This window comes from Oryzias latipes, chromosome 16, assembly GCF_002234675.1.
Source record: "Oryzias latipes chromosome 16, ASM223467v1".
Taxonomy (NCBI): Eukaryota; Metazoa; Chordata; class Actinopteri; order Beloniformes; family Adrianichthyidae; genus Oryzias; species Oryzias latipes.
The window spans coordinates 6,467,086-6,480,568 of record NC_019874.2 but is presented as its reverse complement, the minus strand read 5'-3'; the positions used below and the strand labels follow the sequence as shown (position 1 = coordinate 6,480,568).

The 13,483-nt window shown below is 42.4% G+C and overlaps 2 protein-coding genes across 4 annotated transcripts in view; both read left to right on the top strand.

Moving 5' to 3' along the window:
- matn2 (matrilin 2) overlaps positions 1-3,145 on the top strand; it is a 20,519-nt gene extending 17,374 nt beyond the window's left edge. For both annotated transcript variants that reach the window (XM_011484896.3, XM_011484895.3), the window contains 2 exons: positions 1,251-1,343; positions 2,183-3,145. In XM_011484896.3, coding sequence (XP_011483198.1) covers positions 1,251-1,343; positions 2,183-2,238 — 149 coding nt within the window. In that variant the 3' untranslated portion in view covers positions 2,239-3,145. The remainder of the gene's footprint in view (positions 1-1,250; positions 1,344-2,182) is intronic.
- Positions 3,146-3,303: 158 nt separating this feature from the next.
- On the top strand, positions 3,304-12,855 carry LOC101164586 (fibrous sheath CABYR-binding protein-like). Of its 2 annotated transcripts, none has more exons than XM_011484894.2 (4): positions 3,304-3,581; positions 7,159-8,214; positions 9,456-9,521; positions 12,551-12,855. In XM_011484894.2, exons 1-3 carry the CDS (start codon positions 3,494-3,496, stop codon positions 9,515-9,517), a joined length of 1,206 nt encoding a protein of 401 aa, XP_011483196.1. In that variant the 5' UTR covers positions 3,304-3,493; the 3' UTR covers positions 9,518-9,521; positions 12,551-12,855. The 2 variants fall into 2 exon arrangements, with proteins under 2 accessions (XP_011483196.1, XP_004077752.1); XM_004077704.3 differs by having other exon boundaries at positions 7,156-8,214.
- Positions 12,856-13,483: the final 628 nt, after the last annotated feature.

Here is a 13,483-nt window from a genome sequence, read left to right as displayed (position 1 = left end):
AAAAAATCTTTGTAATAATTTTTGAATTTGTAATAAGTCCTGCAACTATGCATTTTTCCTTAAAGTTTGAGCTTTTAAGGTTTTGTGTGTGTGTGTGTGTGTGTGTATATATATATATATATATATATATATATATATATATATATATATAAATTATATAAAAGCTACTTAGATGCCACCATAGACTAGAAAGCATTGTCATGTGGACGCCGACGACCTCACCAAGATGGCGTCGCGCTCCGCCAGGTTTGGCCAGGTTTCCCAAGCGGGCGTGTCTCCTCTAGCGACATCTGGGTCCCCCTGTGCCTGTGCCCATCCTGGATAAAGTACAGGGTTGTGTCTGGAGGGCCATCTGGCTTTAAAATCTCTACTGAAACACCTGTGTTGTGCTGCCCCCTGAAGGGATTTACTGAAAGGTTAACAACAATGTTATGTCATTTCATTAATCCTGTCCCTCTTTGAGAAAAAATGGCAGCTTGTTTACAACTTGCAAGGCATTATGGGACCGCTGAAGAAAAGCTAGCTGGGGCTAGTGTCTGCTACAGATCTAAACGCCTGTGTGCAGTGGGTCTTTATGAATTCATGCCTATTAGATGATAGAGCATTTCTTTAGCTGTAAACAAAATTATTTAGAGACCTAATAGACATGTCCATGACCAGTGGCCAAGAGCTTTTTAGCACCTTTCCAAGCACCAGAGTGCTTCAGTCGCACATTCATAACCAGATTGTGATGACCAGTGAGACATGACCCCTGTCTCAATCACTACCTTAAAAAATGGCAGATCAACACTTGAACTTTTGCTTTCTGTGTTTTTGAACAGTCAGTGATGGTTATTTGTCAGATTTTAAAAAACATCCACTCTTTAAATATGACAGCCCACACTCTGAAAATGACAATGTTTGTTATAGATGTGATTCGGTTGAGTTCTAAAGAAGTATACCATTTTCAAACCTGTTTTGGACCACATTTTATCAGCCTCTTTGTTGTCAGAAGCATTGTCCTGATTGATGATCTGACAGCATTCTTCTGTAACCATCACTGCTCAAAACTCTGCACAACCGCAGCACGTCAACATATCCTATCAAAGCTTCCCCTGTGCTTTCTGGACCTGAGATGAAAGGTGCCAGGACTGAGGAGCTGTCGCAGAAATTCATCCAGACCTTTCTGACTCGCCCACATTTAGACATGGAGGGAGATGAGAGAAAAAGCGGACATGAGACCAGATCTTGTGCTTTTTTTCCCTCCACAGATAAACCAGCGGATGAAAGCATGTGCCAGTGTGAGAACATGATCATGTTCCAGAACCATGTCACAGAGAAGCTGAACAACCTGGTTCAGAAAAATATCCTTTTTGCACCTATCTGGTTGTGTTGCATCTCCTCTGTGTGGGTCAAAGTGAGCTCTGACAGCTTTGTGTTTGACAATCCACATGCATCAGTGTCTCACAAGGAAGCCTGATGTTGCTGATTGTTAGCCTGCAGGTTGGTTTTTGTGCCTATGGGGGTAACCTTGTGTGTTTTATGTGAGTCATTGCATGTACTGTATTGTTGCATCTTTTTAAGACCCACTCCAATCTTCTTTTGATCTGTTTTCAAAGTGTTCTCAGTGGTCTTTTAATTATGCAGTTTTTAGCCAAAACCCAAAAACCTGTGCCGGTTTCGAGGACATAGTTTCTGCAGAAATCACTTCTGAGTTGTGAAGCGGAGCAAACCCCCCCCGCCCCTTCCCCTACCCATTGCTAAGAGCTTGCCCGCCTTGCGTATTTTTTACAACACAGCTACAATCTCTTTTTTAAAACTGCGTTTTCTCGTCTGCTCCTGATTCGCAATGATTTAAATAAAAAATATAATCAGAATCTTAACTTTCTTGATGTTTGTCCTCCATCATCAGAGAAATCCTGCAAGAGGAGGTTAAAAAAGCCCAAAACACCATTTTCATCAGGATGGGTCTTAAAAGGTCATCTCAAACAGTACATGGTTGAAAATTGGGTCAAATATCAATGAAACATAAATAACTGGGTCTGTCATGACAAACGTATCTGCACACAGGAGGCATGTTCTCTAATCAAAGCTGCTGTAGGTGATCCTCTTTTATGCTGTTGAGAATATGTCTGTTTGGTGTGGATTTGCTCTATTCTGGGCCAAAAGGATAAACTTTTGTGAAATTCTTTAACATGTTCACTCGAAGACATGAATAAGAAGCTGGAGTCTCTGGAGAATCAGCATTTGCAGACATGAAGAGCTGGCATTCTTCAAACCCCCTTTAATCTCCATCAGTACGCTGTGCTGAAACAAACGCTGTTACAGTGACTTGACTTCTCCTCCCACAGATTTTGCCTTTATGAACTAGCCATGTACATTTATACATCATAAATAAAAATGGCATGAATTACATGCAGTTGTGTAGATTTCCAACCATTTTCAGCAGAAACATGGAGACAGACGGAATACTTTCCATCTTTAGATCTGGGATGAATGCATCCTAAAATAGTTAAATCCCTCCAGACTAAGGAAGACGATTTGGGTTTCATATCTTCTAGTCCTGGCATATGTGTCGTTTTGGCTCAACAATGAAGCCAAATAACCCCAGTAAACAGTTGTGACAGACCCCTCCCACAGTAACCGTCATATCTGATGACCAACGCTTCTTAAAGTCAAATATAATATTTTGTTCTTTTAAAATGAAACTTTATTGTTATTTTATTAATTAATTTTTGTACTTCGAATTTATCAATCTGACAAATTTCCTGACACAAAATGGTTTATTAAGAGACTGATCCATGAAAACAGGTAGTTTCAGCAAACCTTGACAAAGGTGAGAGTGACCTTCATCAAATTCTCTTGCACATTTTCTTCTTCTTCTCTAAACTCAGTTGATTTTTCATGTTTCATGTTTATCCCTTGTGCTATCTTAGATGACCCCACCCTTACATTGAATATTTTAGTTGCCTGACTGTAAACATTGATGTCTATAATGTTTTTATGAAGGTTTAATGTTAAACTAACTTGTTTTTCTAAAAAAAAAAAGTTTTTAGAAAAGCAAAAATTGATTTTGAGAAAAAAAATCAAACTTTTCTGCTATGATAAACTTTATATTCTATAAGTTGAATTTGTATTTTTAAATAAATAAATGAGACATTTGGCAGCTTTTTGTTCTTGTTCTTCTGACTTTAAAATAATCTGGTGCATTTGCAATACTAAAGATGACCACAGGGTGGGGATCATTCAAGTCACGCCAAAGCAGGAGGCCTGCTGACTTCATGAGGTGTTCACCGCCTCCTCCTCCTGCATAAGCAGTGGGACTATGAGCAGACAGCCTGCATTGCTGCGCTGCATGCAGTGAGAGCAGCTCACAGAGAGGGTAGTATGGTGCCCTGATGCTTTTAAGAACTTTCTGTCCATGTTTGCACTGCCTAATAGTCTTTCTTCTAGAAGCAAGCACCACTGAGCTTCCAGTTTTTTAAATTTATTTTTATCCTTTTGGTTTTTAAACATGGGGTGCTCATCCTCAAGTGCACAAACTGTTGATCAGGAGAAAAGACCAGGCACCAAGCCTGAGGAGACCAACGGAGACACTCTGGGTAAGTACCGTTCAGCTTGGTTGGAGTTTGTGACTGAAACACAAGACTGTTTTCATGTGTGAAGGGGAAAAGTCCTGGAGTTTAACTTGCTGAAGGCTGTGAGTGCTGCTCAGGTACACTCTGTGCTTTCTGCTCCTCTCTGCCTCGCAGTAAACACCCGACACAAACAACCATTCTAGTAAAAATACTTTCTGTCTTGATGACCAGTCAGCAGAGAGAGCCCTGTGAGTGACGAAACCATTTAAGGCATTTATTGATGAAATGAAGCCGCACAAGGAGATTTGTCTGACTTCAATGTGGAAAAGTCAAACTGTCAGTAAAGTGAAGAGGACCTCCTGTTAGGACCAGCTTCAGTGCCGCCTGAACAAAGTGCCCAGGCAGTGACCATCACAAAGTCGTGCATCACAGAAACACCTCACATCTATCAGTAACTGAGCACTAAAAGGATTTTTGCTTCCGGAATACCAGTTATGTCTTTATTACTGTAATGTAGTTTTCTGAGGGGAGTTTTTTTGAGGCACAAAGGCTTCAAGTAACGTGAGAGCACAAAAACTATGTTTAGCGCATTTGTCCATCTTTATGGCCTAAACTGACTGAAGCTGAAGGTTTGTAGAGAGAGAGTGAGTCATCTAATGTCTTACAGCTTGGAAGTATCTTGCACAACCCCGGCTGGCAGCAGTAACGTATGCGTCGTAAATGAACAGCAAACTCACATTTCTAACATGAAGCAGCAAGGCTGCGGCTTGCTGAGTTCATTTTCTAAAGGTGTGATGGAGTTTGACCGTGAAGTTTGACATCCCAGACCCAGAGAGGCCTGCTGGTGGGTCATGCAGTCAAAGTGACTCAGATCCAACATTTTGAGCATTTTATTTTTGGAAGCAGCTTACCATCTGAAACATTGGAAGTTATTGTTTGCTCCATCAGCGCAGGCACACTCCTTACACAGAAAAAGGTCCTGCAGGTGTATCTTACCTTTTGGGATGTCATTGCAGAGATGCAAACTTCATTTAGGTAAAAAGTCTACAAATTTGAGTTCCTGCTTGTGGGTACCTGACATGCTCATAAACAAGCTTTCCTCGGAACAATCAATCTCCATTTAGTTTCAAAGTGTAGTGCCTTCCACTGTAATAGAACAGAGTGGCAACAAAGCATACAGTATTTACCGTTTATACGTGTCAATTTGCACCTAACCACACAAAGACAGAGGGAAAGAGATTAGAGGGACAATGTCCACCCTCTAAAACTAAAGAAAGATTTAAATTTTATACATTTAAAAAGAACAAAATCACATGTTTTCATCATAGTGATTGTTTAAGACCATTGAAGAGTCGATCATTTAAATGATATTTTGTATAACAAAGATCCACCATGCTGGCAGTTCAGACAGAAAAGTGTCTGAAGGCCTCTGTGATCAGCTCTGCCTCTGCAGATACGACCCGTTTGGTGTTTAGTTGTACTTGTGCGTGCTCTCTGTATTGGCTATAAGCCCTCTAAAACAGCCTCTGATTGTCCATTCCACACACTGGCACATGTTTGAGCCACGGCAGACGCATCTGCATGCCTTCAGTGAGTTGCTGATCTGTGTGAAAGTGTCATACTACATGTTCAACTCTACAAAACTGTGAGGGCATATGTCCACACATGATTCGCGCTGCTGCAGCTCCTCTGTGCAGCATGTTGTGTTCTTCTGTTAGGACATTGTTTCTCCAACCAGCCGGCTTCTGTCACCTGCCGTAGATTGTGGCTCTTTGCAGATTCTTACATCATCTCTGCAAGAAAATCAGATGTTGTGGTGTAAATGTGGCTGCATGGGTGGAGGTTTGGATTCATACAGTGTGCGCTCTGTCTGACAAACCAGCTGCATGCGGCACAAACCATCTCTGGGCCGGTTCCCAGTCTGGGCCTCTGGTCTGAGCCCCGTCCCCCTCCTTCTCGTCCTCGTACTTTCAGCCAGCCACGCCACTGTTTTGACTGGGATCTGTGTCATCTTTGGCCTCTAAATCATGTTGACAAACGAGTCAGCCATGGCCGGGGTGGCAGTGTCTGTCTCCTCTGGACAGTCACCATTCAGTGCCACATCATGACAATCCTTCAAGCTGCAGCTTTACTAATATTCTAGACGGTGGATGCAGAATGTGAGTTCTGACTCAAAGAGACAAGGTTGGAAATATATTTACAAGAAAAGGATTACATAGGCCAATATTCACTTTTAAAGTTTTGACGTGAATTTTGTTTTCTATGAAAAAGTGAATGTTATATATGCTTCATGCTTCACGTAAGTGTTTTCTGAGCCACGCTGTAATCCTGTGCAAGCTGCCAGAAGCTCACATTCCCTTCCAGTCATCAATCTCAGCTCGTGGAAAAGCTTCTGACAGACAAATAAAATCAGGAAGCTGAAGCGACAACATGATCCACCCATTTAACTGAGTGGAGCCTTCAGTTTGTGGGTGGAAACTTGCTCTGGAATAAAGCAAACGTCAGGCTGGTGTGGATCCTGTAAGTGAAATGTGCAACCACACTCGTCAGGAATCCCGACCCACTATTGTTCCTCCTGTTTTTACCTGAGGCTTGATGGTTTGTTTACCCCTCCAGTATATATATATATTTTTTTCTTTTCAGAAATTCTGCATTGTTTATTTTTTAGATTATAGACAAAATGCACAAAGTTTGAATTTGTTTATTTGATCATAAAATGTGTCTTTCGATCGTCTTTCTACCCACTAGTATCGCGTTCAGTCCCACAGTGACTAGAAGAGAACATGGAGTAAGCGGTGAAGGAACATCTTCTGTTGTCACATCTGTTTTGTTTCCTCTGAGGGCCCTCTGGGCTTTAATAAATCACATTTTTAACTGCGGAAATGAAAGGATGTTTTCTTCAGTGCACGTTTGTGCCCATCATTGCTCATTTCCGTTCTCCTGCATTTTGTTAACTTAGACCTCGGTTTAAATTCCAACCCAGCGTTCCCAAAAACATGGGGGGGGGGGTCTAAAATTTGAAATCAAAGATCTGCATATCGTGTAAGTTGTTTTTGATCATGTATGTGATCAGCATTTACTGAAAGCCACTGCTTGGATGACAGCAGATGTTGCTCCTAAACCTGAATATCCTTCTCCCTTTGGTTGGTGCGCACACAGATGTGCACGTTTCCTGTTCCGACTTTGCATTTCAGATTCAAGCGATTTTGACTTTAACCCTTGTGCTATCTTAGATGACCCCACCCTTACATTGACGTGTTCTCCCTACCATGACAAAGGTGGATAAAGGTGGAAAGATTTCATGTAATCCATGGACACCAGTGAAGATCACAAATCATTGAAGAAAAAAGGTTCAGAGCACTGTCTAGTGGGTCTAGATGACCCAACTCCCAATGGTAAAGTGCATAGGACAGCACAAGGGTTAAACGCAGGATTTAACTTGGGAGTGTAGCATTTTGACTGGTGGACAGCAAGACATCTATCCTGTTTGCACATTTAAAAAAGACAGTGACGCAAAGTCTTCATCAAATGTCTGATTTTTGGCATAAGTTTGGACTTTTCTAAGTTTCCTGGTTTGTTTCTCTCATTTTTGCATCAGCAGGAGTCAGAAACGGCATTGTTGCAGATGATGCACAAACCATCGAAGACCAGATGCAGCTGCCTGTCCAGACTGCTTTAACAGAAAACATTCAAACAGGAGCTGAAGATGATGGAGAGCCATTGTTAATGGCCATGGAGGCCCAGGAGGACCTTGGTTCTGGGGAAGACCTCCTGTCAGCTACTGATCCGCAACCCGAGCCTGCTGTGTGTGAGGAAGTAGCACCAGAGACCGCAGCCACTGCTCTGGCAGAAGAGGAAGCAGCTCCTTCAGCAGTTGTGTCAGCAGAGGCTCCTCCTGTGGTCCTTGTTGAAGAAGTCCCTGCTGCTGAATCTGTGCAGGCAGAAGCCCCCACTGTCACCGAAGAGGTAGCTCCTGCAGCAGATGCTGAACTGGCTCCATCTGAGCCTGCAGCCGTTCTGGGGGTCGCCGAGGCAGTAGAACCCCCTGCTGCTGTTGCTCAGGAAACTCCTGCTGAAGCTCCAGCTGAGGCCCCCACTGAAGCGGCTGCTGGAGCCCCACCTGAGGAGGCTCCACCTGCAGAGGTCCTGACCCACAATTCAGCACCAGAGGCTGCATTAGAAAATCTGGCCGAAGTTTTGGAAAACAAACCAAATGAGTCTTCAACACCGGGAGAGGTTCCAGCCCAGAATGTAGTTTTGGAACCAGTGGAATTGTCTGTTCCTGCCGATGGAGAGCCCATTGTAGATGCAGATATTGCTGCTGCAACTGTTCCAGAAGTTCCTTCCCCACTTGTGGTTTCACCTGGTGCTCAAGTGGAGCTTCAGCCTTCTACTGAAGGGGGAAAAGCTTCCACACCCACCGATGAGACGGAGGAAACCCCACTGCCTGAACCTGATGCTGTGGAGCAGTGTCAGAATCCGGAAGCTTCAAGAGTTTCAGAAACTCTTCCAGAAGAAGGTGCAGCACCCAGTGTGATCTCTGAGGCGGGTACAGATGGAGAAAATGTGTCTGTGATTGAGCTCACCCCAACACAATCTGAAGGCCTGCCATCTCCAGCATCTGCTGCTGATCCAGACCAGGAAGCTTCAACAGATGGTATGGAGTTTTAACCTTTATTGGGCAGTTTTACATCTTTGATAGTTTGTTAAATCTCTTGCGTGGAAAACTGGTTGGTGTTTTAACTAACATTGGTTGCTAAGTTACTGCATTGAGGAGAATTCAGAGGAAAACAAGGTCAGAGGGGAAAGGAGGAGGAGAGGACCAAACTTTAGGAGAAGAACCAAAGCCCGATGCAAAAAACAACAACCTCTCCCTGCACCTGTATTTAGAAACTTAGAGATGATTTTTTTCATCTTCCACAAGTGACCGTTTCAGTTAGTGTCATCAAACTTCAGTGGTAAAACAGCTGAAGCAACCAAACATGAGCGTTTGACAAGAGTCATAACAAACTGATTTTCTAGCTCGGTGAATCCTGCAAATAAACCCCGACCGGTTTCCCAGACAAACCTGTCACGGTCACGCATCATTCCAGCTCAGGAACACGGCAGCGTGGCTGCAGGCTGAAACAGCTGCCAAGGTTAAGCAAGCATGCAGTGTGAAGCTCTGAGCGTGTGCCAACAAGAGATCGGAGGTGAGAAGGTTTCAGTAAGAGCAGCCAGCAGTCACAAGCGTTCTGCACACGCTCAGTCCTTCCATGTGGCCAAAGAAAAGTGAGCTTTCTGCTCCTGCAGTCTGAATGGGACACTGTTGGGCTCAGCAGACAGACAGCTGAATGTGAGAAAGAGAAGCAGCAGCAGGCTGTCAGAAGGAGAAATGAAGGCTTGTCTGGAGTGTGTTGATAAAACCAGGAGCATGTTTTCTGAACAATAGCTGCAGTCAGGAAACACTCACTTATTGTGCTTTATGGAGAACAATCATGCCCTGCTGCTCCAAATTACATGAAACAATACAATATTCAGCTCTGTAGAATTTTAGATTTAAGCTTATAGTTGATTTTTCCAGTCTGTATTTTCTGCGCTTTAAATGTTCATTTGAACCCTCTCAGAACGTGTGCTTTCATTTAGCTGCTCTGGTAGAGACAGACAGGCTGTATTGCATCAACTTTACAGGACTGTTCCTCTCAGGAAACCCTGGATTTGTGCAATTCACTATTAAACCAGTTCATCAGAACTGTGATGAAAACATTTGTTTTCCATCTTTCCCCTGAGGCCTGCAGGGATGGCACAGTCTCACATTTGTGACGGTGAAATCAGGTGAAACAAAAACATTTAGGGTGGGATCTGCAACGATGTTGAGAACTCAAAGAAAAGTTGTGTTTGCTGTGTTTGTGTGTGCAGTGTCTGTCTCTGACCAGTCTCTGGAGGAGATCCAGAGTGGAACAGCCAAAAAGGAGAACTGAGTCGGTAAGAGGAAACAATGGAGCCCTGGACGTGGCATTCAATCTATACTCAATATATAGATCACTTCCTTTTTATTGCCTTTTGGCTGCTCCCATCAGGGGTTGCTGAAGCAAATCATCCAGATTCTTCTAACACTCTCCTCTGCATCCTCCCCACTCACTCTATCATGTAACCTCTTCTTTCTAATGGCCTCTTTCCTTGCAGCTCTAAGCTCAGCATCCTTTGAATGACATACTTTTGTTTTTACGATATGAGTATTTACTCTTAACCTATTATTTACTTGTTACAAGTGAGAGGTGTTTACTTCTGTGTTCCCCTTCGGAATCATTAAAAACTGTTGTACCTTAAAAGTAAACTCCAGTCATTCATGTTTAGACATTGATGTTGTCACGGCTGTGAACATATGCACTCTAATTCATTCACCTTCTAATCCCTTTGTTCCCTTTTGGGGTCAAGGGGCTGCTGGAGCCTATCCCGGCCACTCGTGGGTGAAGGCTTGGAACATCCTGGACAGACCACCAGTCTGTCAAAGGGTCACAGTTACACGCCCACATTCACACCTAAAAACAATTTAGAATGACCAATTAACTTATGAAGCATGTTTTTGGACGGTGGGAGGAAGCTGGAGTCCCCCGAGGAATGCACGGTGAGAACATGCAAACTCCACACAGGAAGGTCCCCCATTGGTGATGTGTTTCATGACCCCCAGCCGGGACTTGAACAGGTGGCCTTCTTGCTGTGAGGCAAGAGCGCTAACCACTGTTCCACCGTGCACTCTAAATATTTATTATCATATTTAAAATTCATAGTTATCTACTTTTTTATTGTGAAGTCCCTTGTTGTGTTTGAGCCACTAAAAAGGTACAAAGGTTCTCTCAAATGAACTAACTACAGTTCAGGGACAGCATGAAGGTCACATTTAGACAGAGATGCTCCTGCAGGAAAGGCAACAACACAAGACATAAAACACCTGCAGAACATTCATAATCCTTTATAACACTCATCTTCTTAAAAAATGGAATTTGTCTGTACAACTGTTAGCTTGTTATTCTGGCAGTTGTGAATATTTGTGAAACATCTCTTCAGCACGTTGGAGCTCTTGTCTCACAGCGAGAAGGCTCTGGTTAGAATCCTGGGTGGGGTCTGTCTGTGGGGAGTTTGTGTGTTCTCCTCATTCACGAGTGGGTTTTCTCCTAGAACTCTGGCTTCCTCCCACAGTCTGAAAACATGCTGCATAGGTTAAATGATGTGTGTGTGGCCCTCCAACACTCAACAGTGACCGGGATAGGCTCCAGCAACCCCATGACGCTGAAAGGCATATATCAGGTTCACCACAGTGTTAATACAAGCTATTGTTACCCATTTTGAAAATTTGGACCAAAACAATGATCACAACCTGACAAATCCCCTGAAAAAACAGTTAAAGTCAAATTTTGATCAGATTTCTGAGCTCAATTCATCACATGGAACATCGTTTTCAGTCTGTTTATAACTGAACTTACATTTTGTCTTTTTCCACCAATCCCTGAATGATTGCAACCATGTGCAAAGCTTCATTAACCTGGTAATAGAACATCTGTTTTAAAAAAAGCAGCTGCAGTTTCAAACTCAGAGTCCATTTTCACCTGAAAACTCTCATGATAATGCTGGCATCGCTGCTCCTATATTCTGTCAGGCCCAGAGTTGTCCTTTTTTTTCAACAGCCTGCGTTTATGCAGCATCTTCTCTCAAGAAGACATTGATTTTTAGACTTCCTCGTAACCTTTAAGAACAAGACCTCAATCGTTGATTGCTGGTTATGGCTTTTGATTGAGACACTCAGGGGTCACGCCGATCTGAAAATTATCAGCCAATCAGAGCAATTTTGCACCACTTGGTGCTCTTCTTCTTCCCCTTGCAGAATATGGAAGCGATTGTGTAGCATAATTAAAAATAAAAGTCAGAACCAGAAATGCTTTTTCATTTTCTAAATGAAGCTGCATTTGTTGACTAAAATTAAAATGAAAAATCAATCCACCAAAATGCTTTTTCATTTTCTTCTTCAACATCGCTTATTCTGTCACTTAATTAAAATGATAATGAAAATGGTATTTGACATTTCATTTTCATAAATTTCTATGGTAAATGTGTAGCAAAATTCATTTAGAAATGTCTAATTTGACAATTAAAATGGATTAACAGAAATGCTTTTTCATTTTCAAAATGTAACTGCATCAAATGACTCAAAATGAAAAATCAATCCTTCAAAATGCTTTTTCATTTTCCACTTAAAATCATATAAATCATAATTAAAGCAAAAATGCAAAGAGGGGATTGCATTTTCATTTTAACTTCCACCCTGTGAATAGTGTCGCATAATTCAATTTCACTTAGCATTCCCAGAGGGGAGGCGGGGCGATGATGTCAGTGCTTTATCCGTGTGTCTGGCTGCTAGGAGACACAGACATGTGAGCAGTGCGGCCAGGCTTGTAGCTTTGTGTTAGCGGCAGAGAAGAGGGCTTTGTGACGGTTGTGCACTCCTGATGATTTTACACAGCTTCTCAGGACTATGTAGCAGCCTTGCTTTTTCATTTTAATTTTGAGTCCAAAAATGCAGCTTTATTTTGAAAATGAAAAAGCATTTCTGGTACTGACTTTTATTTTTAATTATACTACACAAATGCTTCCATAGCAGAAATTCTGCAGGCATGCATGTTACTTCTAAGAGACAGACTGTGAATCCTTGTTTTTTACTTTACCACAAATGCTTACAGACTCCTAAAATCCAAAATCCCAGGGCTTCACCCCTGATAATTAATGAAGAGTACCTGCAAGCCAGCTGTTTACGCCTTAATTTCTCTTCTACCTACTTGCTCTCACACTCACTCACCAGAGGGGGAGCAGCTCTGCTGCCTCAACCCATAAGCTTCAGTGTTGGAGCCCCGGCTGGCCTGTAAACAGAATCCACAAAACAAAAGAAACCCTCAAATAATCCCAACAATGCTGTGAAAGTGGACCTGTGATGTGCTGAGGTCAGCTCTTTTGTCTTTCAGATGGAGGAGATTCCTGACAGCACCAGCACTGACCGCTGTGGGGAGTACTGGATGAAGGAACAGAAGATAAAAACGGTCACTGTTGTTTATCAGCGCTCACCAAACTTTACAAAAACTGTTGGTAAAAGTCAAAGTGGCTTAACAGCTGATCCTTCCGCAATAATAAGGTTTTTTCCTACATGTATTCAGATGTTTTGGGGGTCTTTCAACTTTAAAAACTCAGAGTGCCTCCAGTGTGTTTTATTTGTTTTAGAGACATAATTCAAAAATATTGTTCTAAGGCACATGTGTCAAACTCAAGGCCCGGGGGCCAAATGTGGCCCTTCATGTCATTTTATGTGGCCCGCGAGAGCATAAAAGTTTTCAAATTCTTAAAATAAAAATTGGTGTGTATTTATTCATATCTAGGGGTAATTGGACTTGAAATATGGGATTGGGCAACTATACATTAGGACTAAAACACTGACCATATAACCTAACCTGACAGAATCAAATGTAAAAGAATTTATGCTAGAGGAACAACCAAACATGTTTTTTTTTCATTACATTTAGTTACATGTATAAGTTATATCTGGCCCTTTGAGGATAGCCGCTATGCTGATGTGGCCCTCGGTGAAAATGAGTTTGACACCCCTGCTCTAAGGTTTTAAAATGAGGAAAATACAACCCAGGATGGGTTAAAAGGCTGTACAGATTGAACAACATGATCTATCTCCCAGTCTCACATGATTTTTCTGCAGCTCTCTCCATGCTTCTTTGCAGCGTTGCTTCACTGAATTGATGTTTGCAGGAATTGATCTGTGATCCAGGTTGACGTCTGGACTTTGGCTCATTGCATCACGTCATTCTTCTGTCCATTCACTGCAGTGACTGAGTTTGCTGTCCTGGTTCTGTGGCTATAAAACCATCACTGTCGCTCATCAAACATGTGCT